Below are 15,668 nucleotides of genomic sequence, written 5' to 3'. Positions count from 1 at the left end.
GTGTGGTACTACATTCCCGGCGGGTGTAACTAAACTTGTACATCTATCTAGATCTAGAGAAAACGGCTAAATGTTGCAGTGTGATTGCGGCGATAGCCACGAATCCTTTACCGCGGACTTAAAAAGAATTTTTAATTGCCCTTAAAGATTTTTTGAACGCCCAAGAATCACCAGAATAATATGATTTAAACAGCGTTCTCACTGCGAATACCGCAATTGATTTATCGCCCTTTAACAAAGTATGTTCAAATATTAAATTTTAGAACGTCAGTTAAGGAGCCACGATAGTGTAATGTGTAAGACAGTTTCTTCTCACCCGAACACGCGGTGTTCGAATCTGGTTAGGACTTTTTTTTCTTTCTTTTTTTTTATAACCCGAAGCTTTATAATAACAAATACAGAACACATTTTAACGATTAGATTTTGTTTAAGTGTATCACAAGTGAATCTTGAAGGCCTTGCCTCTCTTGTTTCTTTCCTTTTCTTTTTTTACACTAAAAGAATATGTCGACCAGGTTAGATTTATGACCATATCAATGGTCTTCACAAAAAGGGTGTTTCTTTCACTGCAGATTAAAAACAAATACCAGAGAAATTACCTCCAGATTCGCATACTAACTTTCGTCATTGACCCTGTATTTCAGAGCAGGCATACAGACAGACACACACACACACACACACACACACACAGAGAGAGAGAGAGAGAGAGTATGTGTTTAGAACACTCATCTGAAGTGTTGCCGCCGACAATGTTGACATGTCTCGTTCCAAAACGAAATTTGATTGATGTTGACCAGTTGCATTGTTTGAACTGCTTATAAACTGAAGTGAGCGATGCGCTAGCTTATCTTCAAAACCTCGGAGATTTGCAACACTCTGTGTGTGTGTGTGTGTGTGTGTGTGTGAACAGACCAAAATTAATACAAATGCAGAAACGGACTATGACAGTAGAGTACACTGGTCATGACAACAGTTTGCTTATATTTTTTCCCCCTTTTTTCTTCCAAGGTAAATGTCACACACTTCAACAAGGGGATTACATTCAACGCTGGAGTTCTGGAAGCGTTGAAGTTTGAAAACTATACCTGTTTCATTTTCCACGACGTGGACATGTTGCCCCTGAATGACCTCAACCTGTACCGCTGTGGGCCACAGCCTGTCCATCTGGCCCCGGCTGTAGACAAGTTCAACTTCAAGTGAGTGAGCAGTTGGGTTGAGTTTATGTATAAAATCATTTATTTCGGCAGTGACTGTATACGAAGCGAAATTTCCATGCGTCTCTGTGTTTATTTTCAAATTATGTGCAGTATGTGTGGATACAAACATCTATGTGAGGGATTACTCACGACCACAAAGGATTCTTTCAGCCACTGGTCATTGCAGCGGAGCGCGCAACCATACCGCGTCCGGTCCCCTGAGGAACTACACAGTCTCTGCGCGCATACATAAGCTTTAAATTAAGGAATGTGTGTGCAGTTGGAGATGCACGTTGCTGCATATCAAGCGTGTTGTCAGGTTGGTTCTCCACCACCAACCCGCCTTTGGTGAACGAAATAAACACCCATATCACCTCTTCCCTCCCATAAGCCTTCTCAATAGTACCAGTACTTCTCAATAGTCAGTGCCCTGTCCACTACGTAAGGCAACATGAGGCACGAAATGAAGGGCCGAATGGAAATCCTTCCCTGAATCCTCTCCCTCTCAGCCGTTCTGTGCACGTGTTTGATTAATTTTGAAACGTTGAATCTCGTGTGTGAGGTTCTGAGTTGTTTGATTCTAATTGTCATTTTTGACTCACTTGTGTAAACAAAGTGAGTCTATGTTTTAACCCGGTGTTCGGTTGTGTGTGTGTGTGTCTGTGTGTCCGTGGTAAACTTTAACATTGACATTTTCTCTGCAACTACTTTGTCCATTGACACCAAATTTGGCATAAAAATAGGAAAAATCCAGTTCTTTCCAGTCATCTTGTTTAAAACAATATTGCGCTTCTGGGATTGGCACAAAAAAATAAAGAATGAAGCCTAATTATATGCAAACTGCATTTACTGTTATATTTATATTTTTTGTATTCTCTAAACTTGGCACTTTGATCTGATTTTCTGACCCAACAGCTAGAGCAGTCATTATTATCATTTTTTGTTCAAACAGGAACTTCTTTTGCTAAGCATGGAATTTTTATTTATTTTGCAAACGTTTTGATGCAGGTAGTAAAAAGGGGAAATTACTCTGTAATGCTAGTGGAGTTAATTTGCTTTAAACTGATCTTTCTCATCTTAAACATTACATTTTGAAACAAGAGAGGCAAGGCCTTCAAGACTCACTTGTGATGCACTTTTTTTTTAAATCCAAGCTTTTTATGTATTGAGTATAATTTCAAAATGTAATGTTTAAGCTGAGAAAGATCAGTTTAAAGCAAACTAAGTTCCCAGCAGAATAATTTCCCTTGTTCTGCTATCTACACCAAAGCGTTTGCAATAAATAAAACTTCCATGCTTAGCAAAAGAAGTTCCTGTTTGAACAAAAAATGATAATAATGACAGATCCTTTGTTGGGTCGAATATCAGATCAAAGTGCCAAGTTTAGAGAATACAAAAAATATAAATATAACAGTAAATGCATTATACTCAATACATAAAAACATGGATTTTTTTTAAAGTGTATCACAAGTGAGTCTTGAAGGCCTTGCCTTTCTTGTTTTTTTCTTTTTCGTGTTCCATCTTTGAATCATCCAACGTGCCCAAATCGATTTTTAATGGTTATGAAATGTACGTTTGTATTATTATTGGTTGATGTCAGCCAGACACACAGATAGTCGGACAGGCAGGCACGCACGCGCGCGCACACCACACACACATAGGAGGGGGGAGAACAGACAGACAGAAAGACGGACAGATAGACAACGCAAATCATGATTATATTATATGTCCAAGACCTGTAATCATGTTCCGCAGACAGCTTTGAGAAAAAGGATTGAACAGATTGTTAACAAAATAACAGTAAAAGAGGAACAGGAAATAACCCGCACAACATTATCATCGGGGTGGGAGGGGAGGGGAGGGGATGGGAGGTAAGGGGGGGGGACACAAAAAAAAGCAAAAAACAGAGATATGAAAAAAGAAATCTGACCACTGCTGTTTGTTTTTTTTCATCCTGACTGTGGCGGGAAAACATGTCACGACGGAGACACTGTGTGAGAGGGAGGAATAATGCACAAGGTTTATGCCGACCCATTGCAATGGACGTTGCAACGCAAGATGCAGCTGAGATTACCGTTGCAGAACGCTGTTCATCCATAGCAGAAGCTGATCAAGTCCTGTCGTACGGATGCAAATCTGCTGTCTTGTGAGACAGACGGAGGCTGCTGCTGCTGCTACTACGACGTCGACGACGACGACTACTACTACTACTGCTGCGACGACGTCGACTACTGCTACTGCTACTGCTGGTGCTGCTACGACGACGACGACTACTATGACGACGACGAGTACTACTACTGCTACGACTACTACTACTACGACGATGACGACTACTACTACTACTGCTACGACGACGACAACTACTACTACTGCTGCTGCGACAACGACTACTGCTACTATTACGACGACGACGATTACTACTGCTACGATGACGACGACGACGACTACTATTACTACTACTGCTACGACGACTACTGCTACGACGACGACTACTACTGCTACGACGACTACTACAACGACGGCGACTACTACTACTACTGCTGCTGCTCCTCGACGACTACTGCTACTATTACGACGACGACGACTACTACTACTGCTACGACGACGACTACTACTACGACGACGACGTCTGCTACTACTATTACGACGATGACTACTACTACTACTACTGCTACGACGACGACAACTGCTACTACTGCTGCTGCGACGACGACTACTGTTACTACTACGACGACGACTACTACTACTACTGCCACGACGACGACGACTACTACTGCTACGACGACGACGACGATGACGACTACTACTACTACGACGACGACTACTACTGCTAATGCTGCTGCTCCTGCTGCTACAAATACTGCTACTGTTGCTGCTGCTACTACTACTTATACTACTACGACAACTACTACCACTGCTTCTGCTGCTACAAATACTACTACTGCTACTGCGCTGCTGCAGCTGCCGCCACTCCTACTACTGCTAGACCGGTATGGGATAGGAAAGAAAGTACTGTTATCTCGTCTTGACTTACCTTGCTTTCCCTTGTCAAGTGTTGCTTTGCGTTGTTCAGTCGTTCACCATGTCGCAGGTTGGTATACCCGGCACTGTTTGGGGGGGCGGTTGCCATGACTCGAGAGCAGTTCTTCAACGTCAACGGTTATACCAACGCCCTGTTCGGATGGGGTCTTGAAGATGATGACCTGTATTCCAGGTTTGTTCTCTGCCCCCCACCCCCCACCCCCCACACCTTCTCTCCCCCCCCTCCCCCTCTCTCTCTGTATGTATCTTTCTCTTTCTCTCCCCCCTCTCTCTCTATCTATCTGTGTGTGTGTGTATGTGTGTGTTTGTGTGTGTGTGTGTGAGAGAGAGAGACAGAGAGAGAGAGAGAGAATAATATGTTTAACTGATTTTGTAAACCAATTACACAATCGGAGAATAGAACAATATTATCTGCAAATAAAAGAATAAATAATTACAAGAATTCTGGCGAAAGCTGAATCCCATGTTTTTCATTACTAATAACATCTATTGTTAGTTCATTGATAAACAGTGAAAATAAAACTGGTGAACAAACCTCCCCTTGCTTTAAGCCACGTGGACACAGAAAAGCCTCTGTTGATTCACCACCAGCGCGGACTTTTGCTTTCACAGTACAATACATACTTTTCAGGGCATTCAGAATCTTACCATTCAAACCATTTCCATACAGTATTTTCCATAATTTCTCCCTACATAGAGAATCAAAGGCCTTTCGGAAGTCGATAAATGGTACATATAATTTACTGTGTCTTTATAACTGTTTCTGGGCCATAACTACAAGCGTAAATATGTGGTGAAATATGCTGTGATCTTCCCTAAAACCTGCTTGTTCCTCCCCAATTGTGTTCTTGTCTTCTATCCAGTTTTTTGTAATGCGGTTGTTCAAAATAAAACTATACAATTTCAAATATCTAATAGTGATATTCTTCTATAATTGTCAGTGTTGTTCAAATCACCCTTCTTGTACAATGGGTGCATTATGGATAAACACCACTCATCAGGGAATAAGCCATGGTCAAAAAGAAAGTGTTGTTTTTTTTAATAGTACACGAGGAATGGTGTATGCTGTTCTTGAAAAATTCACCTATTAAACCATCTGGTCCTGGTGCCTTATTGCGCTTTAAGGCTTTAATTGCATCTCTGACTTCCTCTGTAGAAATGGGTACGTTTAATACTTCACAGTCTCTATCAGTTTGAGTATGTGTATCGTTCTGATTATAACCACTGTCAGTTTGATTACTTGCAGGACAGTTAAAAACACTTGAAGTGATCATACCACTCTTCCCTACTTTTATTATTGTGTCCTCCTGGCCTTGGGCGAACAGAACGAACTGTATGCCAAACATCCTTTGGGTTATTCAGTTTTCTTTGTATACTAGAAACTATCTTTTCTCTGTGTGATCTTTTCTTTTGTCTAAGAATTTCTTTGTATTCTCTTCGTTTTTGAATATACACATGTGTGCATTCCTCTAGGTCAGTTCATTTTTGTGTGTATGTAAGATCGTCTTTACATAAGCGTTTTTTGTTGTTGTTTTTTTTTTATCTTTCTCAGATTTTGTCGAAGTGATTTTCGTTTTTGTCTACTCCTGATCAAACCACACATGTTGTTTCTCATTTCTTTTTCATGCATTCACCAGCATAACTTAGGTATCTGTTAAAGTGATCAAGAGCTTCATTTAAGTCAATTTCAATCAAAGACGTGGCCTCATTCAGCAAATCTTTTGCATGATCGGATAGTATCTTATTGATAAACTCTTGTTTGCTTTTCATCACCCCGTCTTGATCTTGTTGTTAATCTCGAAAAATCGGACATGGTTGTTTTCAGAAACAGTGGATACTTATCCTCAATAGAGAGATGGTCATTTGGAAACGAGGAATTACGGATAGTCAATTTGTATAAATATGTTGGAATCTACCTTTCTACGAGGCTTATATTTTCTCATACACTCAAAGATCTCGCAGATAGAGCGAGAAAAGGCGTGGCAGCGATATCCAAGTTACTCTGGACAATTGGTGAATATTCACCACGGGTGTTTTTTTTTGTTTTTTTTAATGTTCGATCATCAAATACAACCAATACTAACACATGGATCTGAAATATGGGGTTTTACTTCTGACCAAGAGCACATACAGAAAGTTCATTTATCAGCCCTGTGTGTGTGTGTGTGTGTGTGTGTGTGTGTGTCTGTGTGTGTCTGTGTGTCTGTGTCTGTCTGTGTCTGTAACTCTTAAAACAACGGTAGATATGTAAGTCGGCCAGTGTGCTAATATCCCAATCATTGGAAAATGGAGATTCATTCATTCATTCCTCTGTTCGTTCATTCATCCATTCTCTCTCTCTCTCTCTCTCTCTCTCTCTCTCTCTCTCTCTCTCTCTCTATATATATATATATATACATATATATATATATATATATATATATATATATATATATATATATATATATAATGTGTGTGTGTATGTGTATGTGTGTGTGTGTGTGTTTACGAACTGCTGTATTGCAGGGTGGTGGCAAAAGGATACACCGTTGCTCGATTGCCAGACAACATGGCCCAGTACCACATGATTGTTCACAAGCGCGACGAAGTCAACAAACCAACGTACCAAACGTGAGTACAAGAACAGCAAACTGCCCTGTCATATACATATATAATGTGTGTGTGTGTGTGTGTGTGTGTGTGCGTGTGTGTGTGTGTGTGAACTCTGAATATTTGATTTGCATGTTGTTCATTGATGTGTGACTGGGAAAGGGAAGAAAGATGAAATCAAACCAAGACACGTTTAACTGGGGGTCGGGGGGGGTTGGGGGGGGGGGGGGGGAGTAAGTAAGGGCATATGTGGATATTTGACAATGGTCAGAAAAAAAAAATCGTTGCCTGAGCGATTGAATGTATTTGAGTGCATGCTTCGAGCTTTCTTTGTCATTTTTCTTATTTCATAATACTGTAGGCTACCTCCACTTCTAATTGCCAGAGCTTTTTTCTGCTATTTTGCCGTTTGGTCTTTGGGTTTGTAGTTGTGTGGTTGTAATTGTTTAGTTGGGTTTTTTTGTTGTTGTTATTGTTGTTTTTGGGGTGTTTTTTTTTTTTACATTAACAACGTGGGCTTATATACAACACAATACAAATATAGACATTTGTTTAACGTACGTGCTAGAGATGCCGGTTAGAGAACCTCAGAAAAACGGTTCCTGGATTTTTTTTTTTTTAAATACTCTTGCGTATTTAGTTATTTGCTTTTCTTCTCTCTCTCTCTCTCTCTCTCTCTCTCTCTCGTGTGTGTGTGTGTGTGTGTGTGTGATAATGCCATTCCGTTTTCTGGCATACATGACTTAGAATTTGTCGGGTCTTGTCTTGTGTTTGTGACAATTATGAACATACCGAGAACCCTTTTGTTGTGTATGTGAGTGATGCTGTCAGTTATTGTACAAACGCGTTTGTAAATTTGTTGGACTCGTCGGATATCTGGGCAATGGCTGTGAACTCGTGTATCCCGTAGCAGGCGAGCCATTGACACGGATCACAATGTGAGGGTGTTCCCAATCACAACAGGAGAAAAATCAAAATCCAGTAACTTCCCAAAACTGCCCATGAGTGTTGATATAAAGAATGCGAAGAAAACAAGAAGACAAAATACATAGTAAAGAAAATGATGATATGATAGTTACCAATGAATAATTTTCTTGTTCTTTCTTAACGAATATAGAGGTTACCTACTTCCGGGAGGTTATCGGCCGTAGTTTCGTTTTCTCCGCATAGGCGGATAGTAGTTTGCACAGGACAGGAATGTCAGACCCCTGCCGGAGTCTGCACTACTTGGGTCACGGCATGTATGTTATTTAAACGTAATTTTAGAAAGAAAATTTCCTTTCTGCCCTATGCATGGGATCCGGAACGTCGCGAGGATGGTATAATATGAAAAGAGCGAGGGTGATATGATATGTAGGCCTATTGTGTTCTATTGGGTTTTTTGTTTGTTTGTTGTTCTTGTTTGTCACAACAGAATTATCTGTGTGAAATTCGGACTGCTCTCCCAGGCAAGGGAGCGCGTCCTTACAATGAGAACACTACCCTTATAATCAGGTGGTGTTCTCAATTTCTCCTGGAGAACAATCACAATCCAATGAGGTCTCGGAATCAGTTGCCAGTGTAGGAAGCTAGGTAGGGATTTTTTTTAACCTAGAAAATGAGTAACTATTGCACACACACACAAAAAAAATATATATATATGTATATATATATATATATATATATATATATATATATGAGGAAAGAATCTGGTAAATGATTGCTCTTTTGCTCCTTACACCTGAGAGTGAAAAAAAGGGTAAACAGGGGCTATATATGCAGCGTGAGTAGTTAGCTTAGCTAGGATATCATGACCCAAGCATTATCAGGCAAATGTGAACAGACACTGCGGATTGATATACGGAGGTACTATTCAGCAATATCCTTACAAAGGAAAAAAAAAAGAATTTCTCTCTCTCTCTCTCTCCATATATATATATATATATATATTATATATATATATATATATATATAATATCAAAAGCAGTCCTCAACAATTAAGAATGAACTGACGACTCGATGATTGTATAACTCTACTGCGTTTGTGTTTGTATATGATTTTTTTTATTCGTGGTTGTACCTTTTATATACTATCCTACTCACTCCCCACACCCTCTCAATATTCCTTGTTAGCCCGGTACACATGGTAATAAAGACATATATACATATTCTATTCTATTCTATTCTATTCTATTCTATTCTAAAGACAATGCCGTGGGCACGGAGAAAAAGGAACAAGGTGGAGAAACTGGTTTCATCTCTGTTGTACAACTGCCACCTGGAATTGTTATGTCGGGAAACCAATCGGTTCGAGTCTACGATGACAGAATGTGCCGCATCCATGGTTAGCTATCTGAAGGTGGTTTCCTGTTTTCGTGTAGTAGTTGTAATTGTTGTAGCAGAAGTAGTAGATACGGAAATTGTGCTCAGAGTCCCGTGGACTTGCACGTCATTCTAACACTTTTCTTTATGTTCCACTTTCAAATTCAAGGGTGCGCAGAATTTTCTTTCTTCATCAGAAATGAGTGATTTCTTAATTAAAAGCCGATAGGTCACAATTCATGAATTGCTTTAGTGTTAACGTACTTTTTTTCCATAAAATGAAAAATTCTCCAACACCCAGATCAAGGAAAATGCAGACCTGCTGGCCACTTTAAACTTCGGTGCCATAATATAATCCAGCACCGTTCGTCTTCTTGTTTGTTTGTATACTCTTGATTACTTAATTATCAAAACTCATTTTACTAACTTTGTCTTGAATAACTCGATTGTCATAGACTGCTGCTTTTTATATGCGTTCAGTACATGTTTAGGGCATCATTGCAGAATCGGTTAGGTATTTAACTTTATTTTGATACATTCTGTACATAGGACCTCCTTTTATCGGATTTTATTCCGAAAGACAAACACTCAAACCACCACTCGGGGTTAGGGGTAGAAGGAGAGGTTGAGATCTAAAAATATGCCCCTCCCCCGCACACAAAATAATGACTAGTAGCCTGACTGTTATGACCTGACAATTTGCAGAAAAATACTCACAGCCTGACAACATGCAGGAAGTACTCATAGCCTGACAGTTTTGTGCAAACAAAATGACAATTTTCAGAGAAATACTCAAAACCAACCCATATTCAGAAAAATACTCACAACACAACAATTTGTAGAAAAATATTCATTGCCTGACAATATGCAGAAAAATTCTCATAACCTGACAATGTGCAGAAAAAAAATATTCGTAGCCTGACAATTTCCAGAAGAATGCTCAAAGCCCACCAAAAGACATCCTTCAAACGAATGGACAAAGACGGCTTGAGACAGGCAGTGTACCACACAGTGTGGATCAAAACCATGCCACTGTTCCTCTGGCTCAGAGTGAGAGTCAATGAAGAAGAGGTGATCCAGGTGAGACTTTCTGTGTCCTGCAGCTTAAAGATTCTTATTTTGGGATGATACCATGGCTCTTAGATTCTGGGGGGCGGGTAGGGTGGGGGGGGATGGGCGGGGGGCGTTACCTATTTTGACGTCAAAAGAGTAGATTTTTTTTTTTTTTTTTTTTTTTTTTAATAACGCCCAATGCAGCTCAGTTAAGTTCTTTGGACGTTTCATAAGCCTCGCGGCTTTTTAGTGTCCACGTTTAACAATACATCAAGAGTTGCCAGTACTATTGCTCAGGAGTAATAATGATGTTATTATTATTATTGTTCTTGTTGTTGTTTATGTAGGAATTTCAGATGGCTGATAGAATTTACCTGTTCAAAGATTTTGAAAGTGTTGACACTGTTACATCTCTGAAAGAATAGTTATGAGAGAGAGAGACAGACAGACAGAGAGGGAGGGAGGGAGAGAGAGAGAGAGAGAGAGAGAGAGAGAGAGAGAGAGAGGTTGTTTTAATCTGATGAAAGTCGAGGGCATTTCGACACTTACGTCGCATTTTGGTTCTACTTCGCTTTGGCCATCTCACATATGGGAAACGAGGTTTGGGGTCGGTCCGTTTTTAATCTGTACTGCCCCACCATCCATCTCGTTGCCGCTCACCCAGAATCCACCATGCACACACATTTCCACACCCCTTTTCCACGGAAGCTATTCATCCATTATGTGGCCATACAACGCAGAAGACCCTGTTCAGGTCAGTCTTGTTGACAAAAACTCGCCATGCACGTATGTTCATTTCTTACTGGGTTCTGAACGAGCCTTCTCATCTGCAGCGAAACATAGATTTATCAATTTAACATGCATGTTCGCCAACCGTTGGTCGTTTGTGAGCATGGACGAATATGTGCACAAGAAAGAAAGAAGAAGAAAAAAAACGCCACAGGAGCACAAGCCTCCTCTCTCCCCCTCCCCTCACTACCACTCACCCTCCCAAATCGTTCCTGTATTTATTTTCCTTTTTTTTTTCTTTGTTCAAAATTTTTAATATATACTTTTAAAAAGCCATTAATAATTCAGATTCCACCTCCATCACAACCACCATCATTATCATCATGAGTATCATGACTTCACCATCATCATCATCGTTGTAGTCGTCATAGTCATAATATGTGTATGCTTATATATTTCAGAATTTACCGAGAGACATCAGGAGTGTGTTCGGGAAAGGCGTGAACGCGCTTCCTTAAATGACGTCTTGAGAAAATAGAAAACAGCTGGGATTTTTTTTTTTAAGTTAATTCATAACGACCAAAATGAGTACATACAATGAATTGCAATTTTACTTTGAAATTCCATCATCTTAACAAGAAAAACTGTCACATGATTAACATTGCAAAATTACAAGTTTCAGTTTCAGTAGCTCAAGGAGGCGTCACTGCGTTCGGACAAATCCATATACGCTACACCACATCTGCCAAGCAGATGCCTGACCAGCGGCGTAGCCCAACGTGCTTAGTCAGCCCTTGAAAAAAAAAAAAAAAAAAAAAAAAAGGTGAATAAATAATAGATAAGCGTACATAAATAAGTAAATAAATACATAAATAGATAAATAAATAAATAATAATTATAATATGAAAAAAGGTAGTGATAATAATAATAATACTAATACTAATAATAATAATAATAGTAATAATAATAATAAATAAATAAGACAACAATGATGATAAATAAGCAAATAAATGTAAAACATGAAGACACACATTCACACATACACCCACACATGCATAACAGATATGCGCCAACATGCAGTTTCACAGATATGAAAGCACAGTCAAATACACATAAACGTACATGAGCCCCAACACACACATACACACACACATACACACACACACATTACCCTGCACCTCCTCTACCCCCCTCCTCCACACACTCATTTCTAGGCTACGTATCGCAGCTTCCACGACACACGCACACACACACACACACACACACACACACACAGATGAACACTTACTTGTACAAGCACACACACATACGCCCATATCCCCCACCCCCAACCCTACACATATATATACAAATATATATATATATACACCCGCACGTTCCAATATCCCGTTGCTCCAACAGTGTAGGCATGCATACCTCATCCTCTACCCCCCCTCCCCCCGGCACCCCCCCCCCCCCCCCCGCCCCCCCCCGTCACACACACACACACACACACAAAAAAAAAAAACATACGCACGTGCACAGAACTCTCCTGACACTTGTGTGCACTTACACCCTTGCGCATGCACAAACGCACTCAAACACACAGACCCACACATACACACAAACACACACGCACAGAGGCTGCCACTGATTGGCCGCAAGAGGGATGGGAAAAGATCTCTGATGCCAAGAACGTGGCGTCTAGTGTGTTGCTCAGTCTATTGTATTTGGAAAAGCCCACAGAGACTCTGTTCCGTTTTGAAGAAATTTGCGCAATATTGGTTTGGAAATGATGCCGATATTTGTTTGATTTGCAAAGCATCGTGCTCTACCTTTCATGTTAGACTTACGGCCGCTCCCTCTCTCTGCTTTTATTTCTTTGAGGCGATCGATGGTGTGATGGCCTTTTACCTGTTCTTTTTGATATTCTTTGACTTTTCTGACGATTTCCGATTTTCCTAGATGTAGGCCGCTCGTTGGTGTTGCGTTACCAGCAAGTCTGTCAGCTCGCTCATTTCCCTTAGCACCTGCATGTCCCGGGCAGTATGACCATGTGAGTTTTTTAATCTGAAAGTTGCGCATTGCCTTATGCCACTCTGGGCTTCCCATTCCGTTTTCAATTTTCTGTATGAGGTTCATTGAGTCGGTTAGAATCATGGCATGTTGGTTTCCGGACGTATGGATGGACGATAGCCACTGGAGGGCATGTGGCCCAGCTTCAACTTCCATCGGTAGGCTGGAGGTTGTGACTTTGTAGGCAGCATTCTCTTCCCTAATTGTTTTTCCTATTTTGTTTCGCAGTGAATCCCCAAACGGATTGGTCTTTGGTGACTGAGCCATCTGCGTATATGATGATGTCCTCTTCTTTACTGTTTTCTTCTATGAGTAGCTTCACTTCCGCATCAGTTTTGCCCTCTGGCCATTCCCGACAATGTCTTCCTAGAGTGGGTGAAATGGCTGTGTTGAATAGATGATTGAGGTTTTCGGGGTTTTTCTCCCATTCTTTTGTTTCTTTCAGGTCTTGTAGTCGGCATACTAGCTGGATTGTGTCTTCTGCTTGCCCCATCCATGATCTTCCTCGTCCTAGACGGCTGCCTTTTGGTTCTTTGACTGCGTCATGCAGTGGGTTTTGAGGGTTTTCTAATGCTTTGAAGTAGGTCTTAACCTGTTCTAACATGTTTCTGGCCTGCACTGAAGGAAGGTCAAGCAGGTATCGCATGGTTTCTGTGGGCATGTCTTTTGTTGTTCCAAGGATCAGCCTCATAGCTTCATTTTGAACTCTTTCTAATTTTAGGAGGTTGCTTTGAGATGGTGTTGTTAGCCCAAGTCCGTAGTCGATCACACTGAGGACGAGTGATTGGTATAGCAGGAAGAGGTGGCTTTGTTCAATACCTTTGGTTGCCATTGCTTTTAAGACTGAAAGGCCCTTTTTGCATTTGAGAACAGTATTTTCCGTATGTTTTCTGAAGGTCAGCATCCTGTCGAAGTGTATTCCTAGGTAGCGTAGGCATTCAGTTTTCTCGATCTGAATCCCGTCGAATGACACAGATGGTGGTGATTTGCTCGCGGTTCTGTTGTTGAGGGTGCACAGCAACGTTTGGGCTTTCGCTGGATCGATGGAAGATCCTGTGTCTTTGCACCATTGAGCAATATTGTTTAGTTGTTTCTGGACGGCTTTAGTTCTTTCCTGAGCATCTTTCGAAGTTTTGAAGACCAGGCCATCATCCGCAAGAGTAACCACCCGAGCTATTCCATTGTTGTTTAAGTCTGCAAGGCCCTTCGTGTAGACATTGTAGAGGACAGGAGAGAGCGGAGACCCTTGTGCCAGTCCCATGGATAGTTTAGAAGGTGCAGACATCCAGTCTGCGAGGCGTAGGACGACGGTTCTTTCCTGAAGCACTGCTGCTATCCTTCTGGTCAGTGTCAAACTTACTCCATACCTTAGTAGCAGCTCCATGAGGTGCGCAAACTGGACTTTATTGTAGGCATCTTCAAGGTCGATTGCTACTGCTAGTGTTTCTTCTTTTCTTTGAAATCCTTCATACACCTCACATGCAAAAGCAGCTGCATTTTCCCATGTGGACTTGCCTGTTCTGTAACCACCTTGATTTGAAGGGAGAATGTGCCTGTGTTCAAGATCCCTTGCAAGTTTCCTGGCTATCATGCAAAATTACAAATGATGTGATACCCATATAAAGTGAAGTATAGCGTTACTTCCCAAGACAAAGTCATAAAACATACCTCCAGGTATGAAGAATTGTATTGTGTTCATAACAAAAGTATACAGAAGTTTAGAAGGGTTTTTTTTCTGTTTTTTTTTTTTTTTATCAGTATTGTCGCAAACATGTCGAGACATGTTGCTTGTTTCGAACTTTTCGACTTTTTTTTTTTTACTTACTTACTTACTTACTTACTGGGCCTTCGTCAGTGAACAACGGACACAACGGTTGTCTGGGCGATATTTGCTGAAATGAAGGGTGAGCATCATTCAGCGGTTGGAGGTTGTACAACGGTGGAACTTCATGCACCTTGTTTCTGTTGAGACTCGGGTTTTCTCTAAATGATTTCAGCAGCTTCATTGGCTTTTCTTTTTATGGGGACAGACTCGATGCAATGTACTGCTAATTGCTCCACATGAATGGAAGCAGACACAAAAGACACGTGACTACATCTTCAAATGCATGGGCGTGAATATGTACAGAAAATTGAATATTTCGTTTGCTTTTTTTGCTTATTTTTTTGTTTTTGTATGCTTTTTTTTTTTCTTGTTTGCTTATATGTGCAAAGTTTCTCTCTCTCCATATATATATATATATATATATATAATTTGTGTGTGTGTAATTATATGCTGTGGTAGAAAAAGTCCAATTGTCAAAATTTCGGCTTGGAAAAAAAAAGACAGGTGTATTGGACTAACATGGAGAAATACAGAAAACATGCCTTCACTGGAAACCATTAGCAAAATAAATGATTTCTATAGATGTAAAACAATTTCTTTAATCTGCATGTGCAAGATGAATTGTTGACCAAATATGTTGGTAATGTTTCTTACATGGTGCTCACGCAACAGTCTATCACATACTTATTTCTTAACAAGATATGTGTCACGGCTCATGGCATTCATTTGTGCGTGTTCGTGTGTTAATAAGGTTAAGTACCTGTTATTTTGACATGTATTCAGCTTGAGTTATTGTTTCAAATTTATTTTCTTTACAATGAAAACTGTCTAGATTTTCCAAAACATTTTTGTGTCATGTTGGAAATGTAATATGAAGA

The 15,668-nt window shown here is 40.3% G+C and overlaps 1 protein-coding gene across 1 annotated transcript in view; it reads left to right on the top strand.

Moving 5' to 3' along the window:
* Positions 1-11,825, top strand: part of LOC143278191 (beta-1,4-galactosyltransferase 4-like) — a 35,299-nt gene extending 23,474 nt beyond the window's left edge. The window contains exons 3-7 of the mRNA XM_076583234.1: positions 1,009-1,196; positions 4,288-4,410; positions 6,744-6,848; positions 10,061-10,208; positions 11,372-11,825. Coding sequence (XP_076439349.1) covers positions 1,009-1,196; positions 4,288-4,410; positions 6,744-6,848; positions 10,061-10,208; positions 11,372-11,428 — 621 coding nt within the window. The 3' untranslated portion in view covers positions 11,429-11,825. The remainder of the gene's footprint in view (positions 1-1,008; positions 1,197-4,287; positions 4,411-6,743; positions 6,849-10,060; positions 10,209-11,371) is intronic.
* The last annotated feature ends 3,843 nt before the right edge of the window (positions 11,826-15,668 follow it).

This window comes from Babylonia areolata, chromosome 2, assembly GCF_041734735.1.
Source record: "Babylonia areolata isolate BAREFJ2019XMU chromosome 2, ASM4173473v1, whole genome shotgun sequence".
Lineage (NCBI taxonomy): Eukaryota > Metazoa > Mollusca > Gastropoda > Neogastropoda > Buccinidae > Babylonia > Babylonia areolata.
The sequence above is the reverse complement of the archived record's forward strand: the minus strand, read 5'-3'. Positions and strand labels throughout refer to the sequence as shown.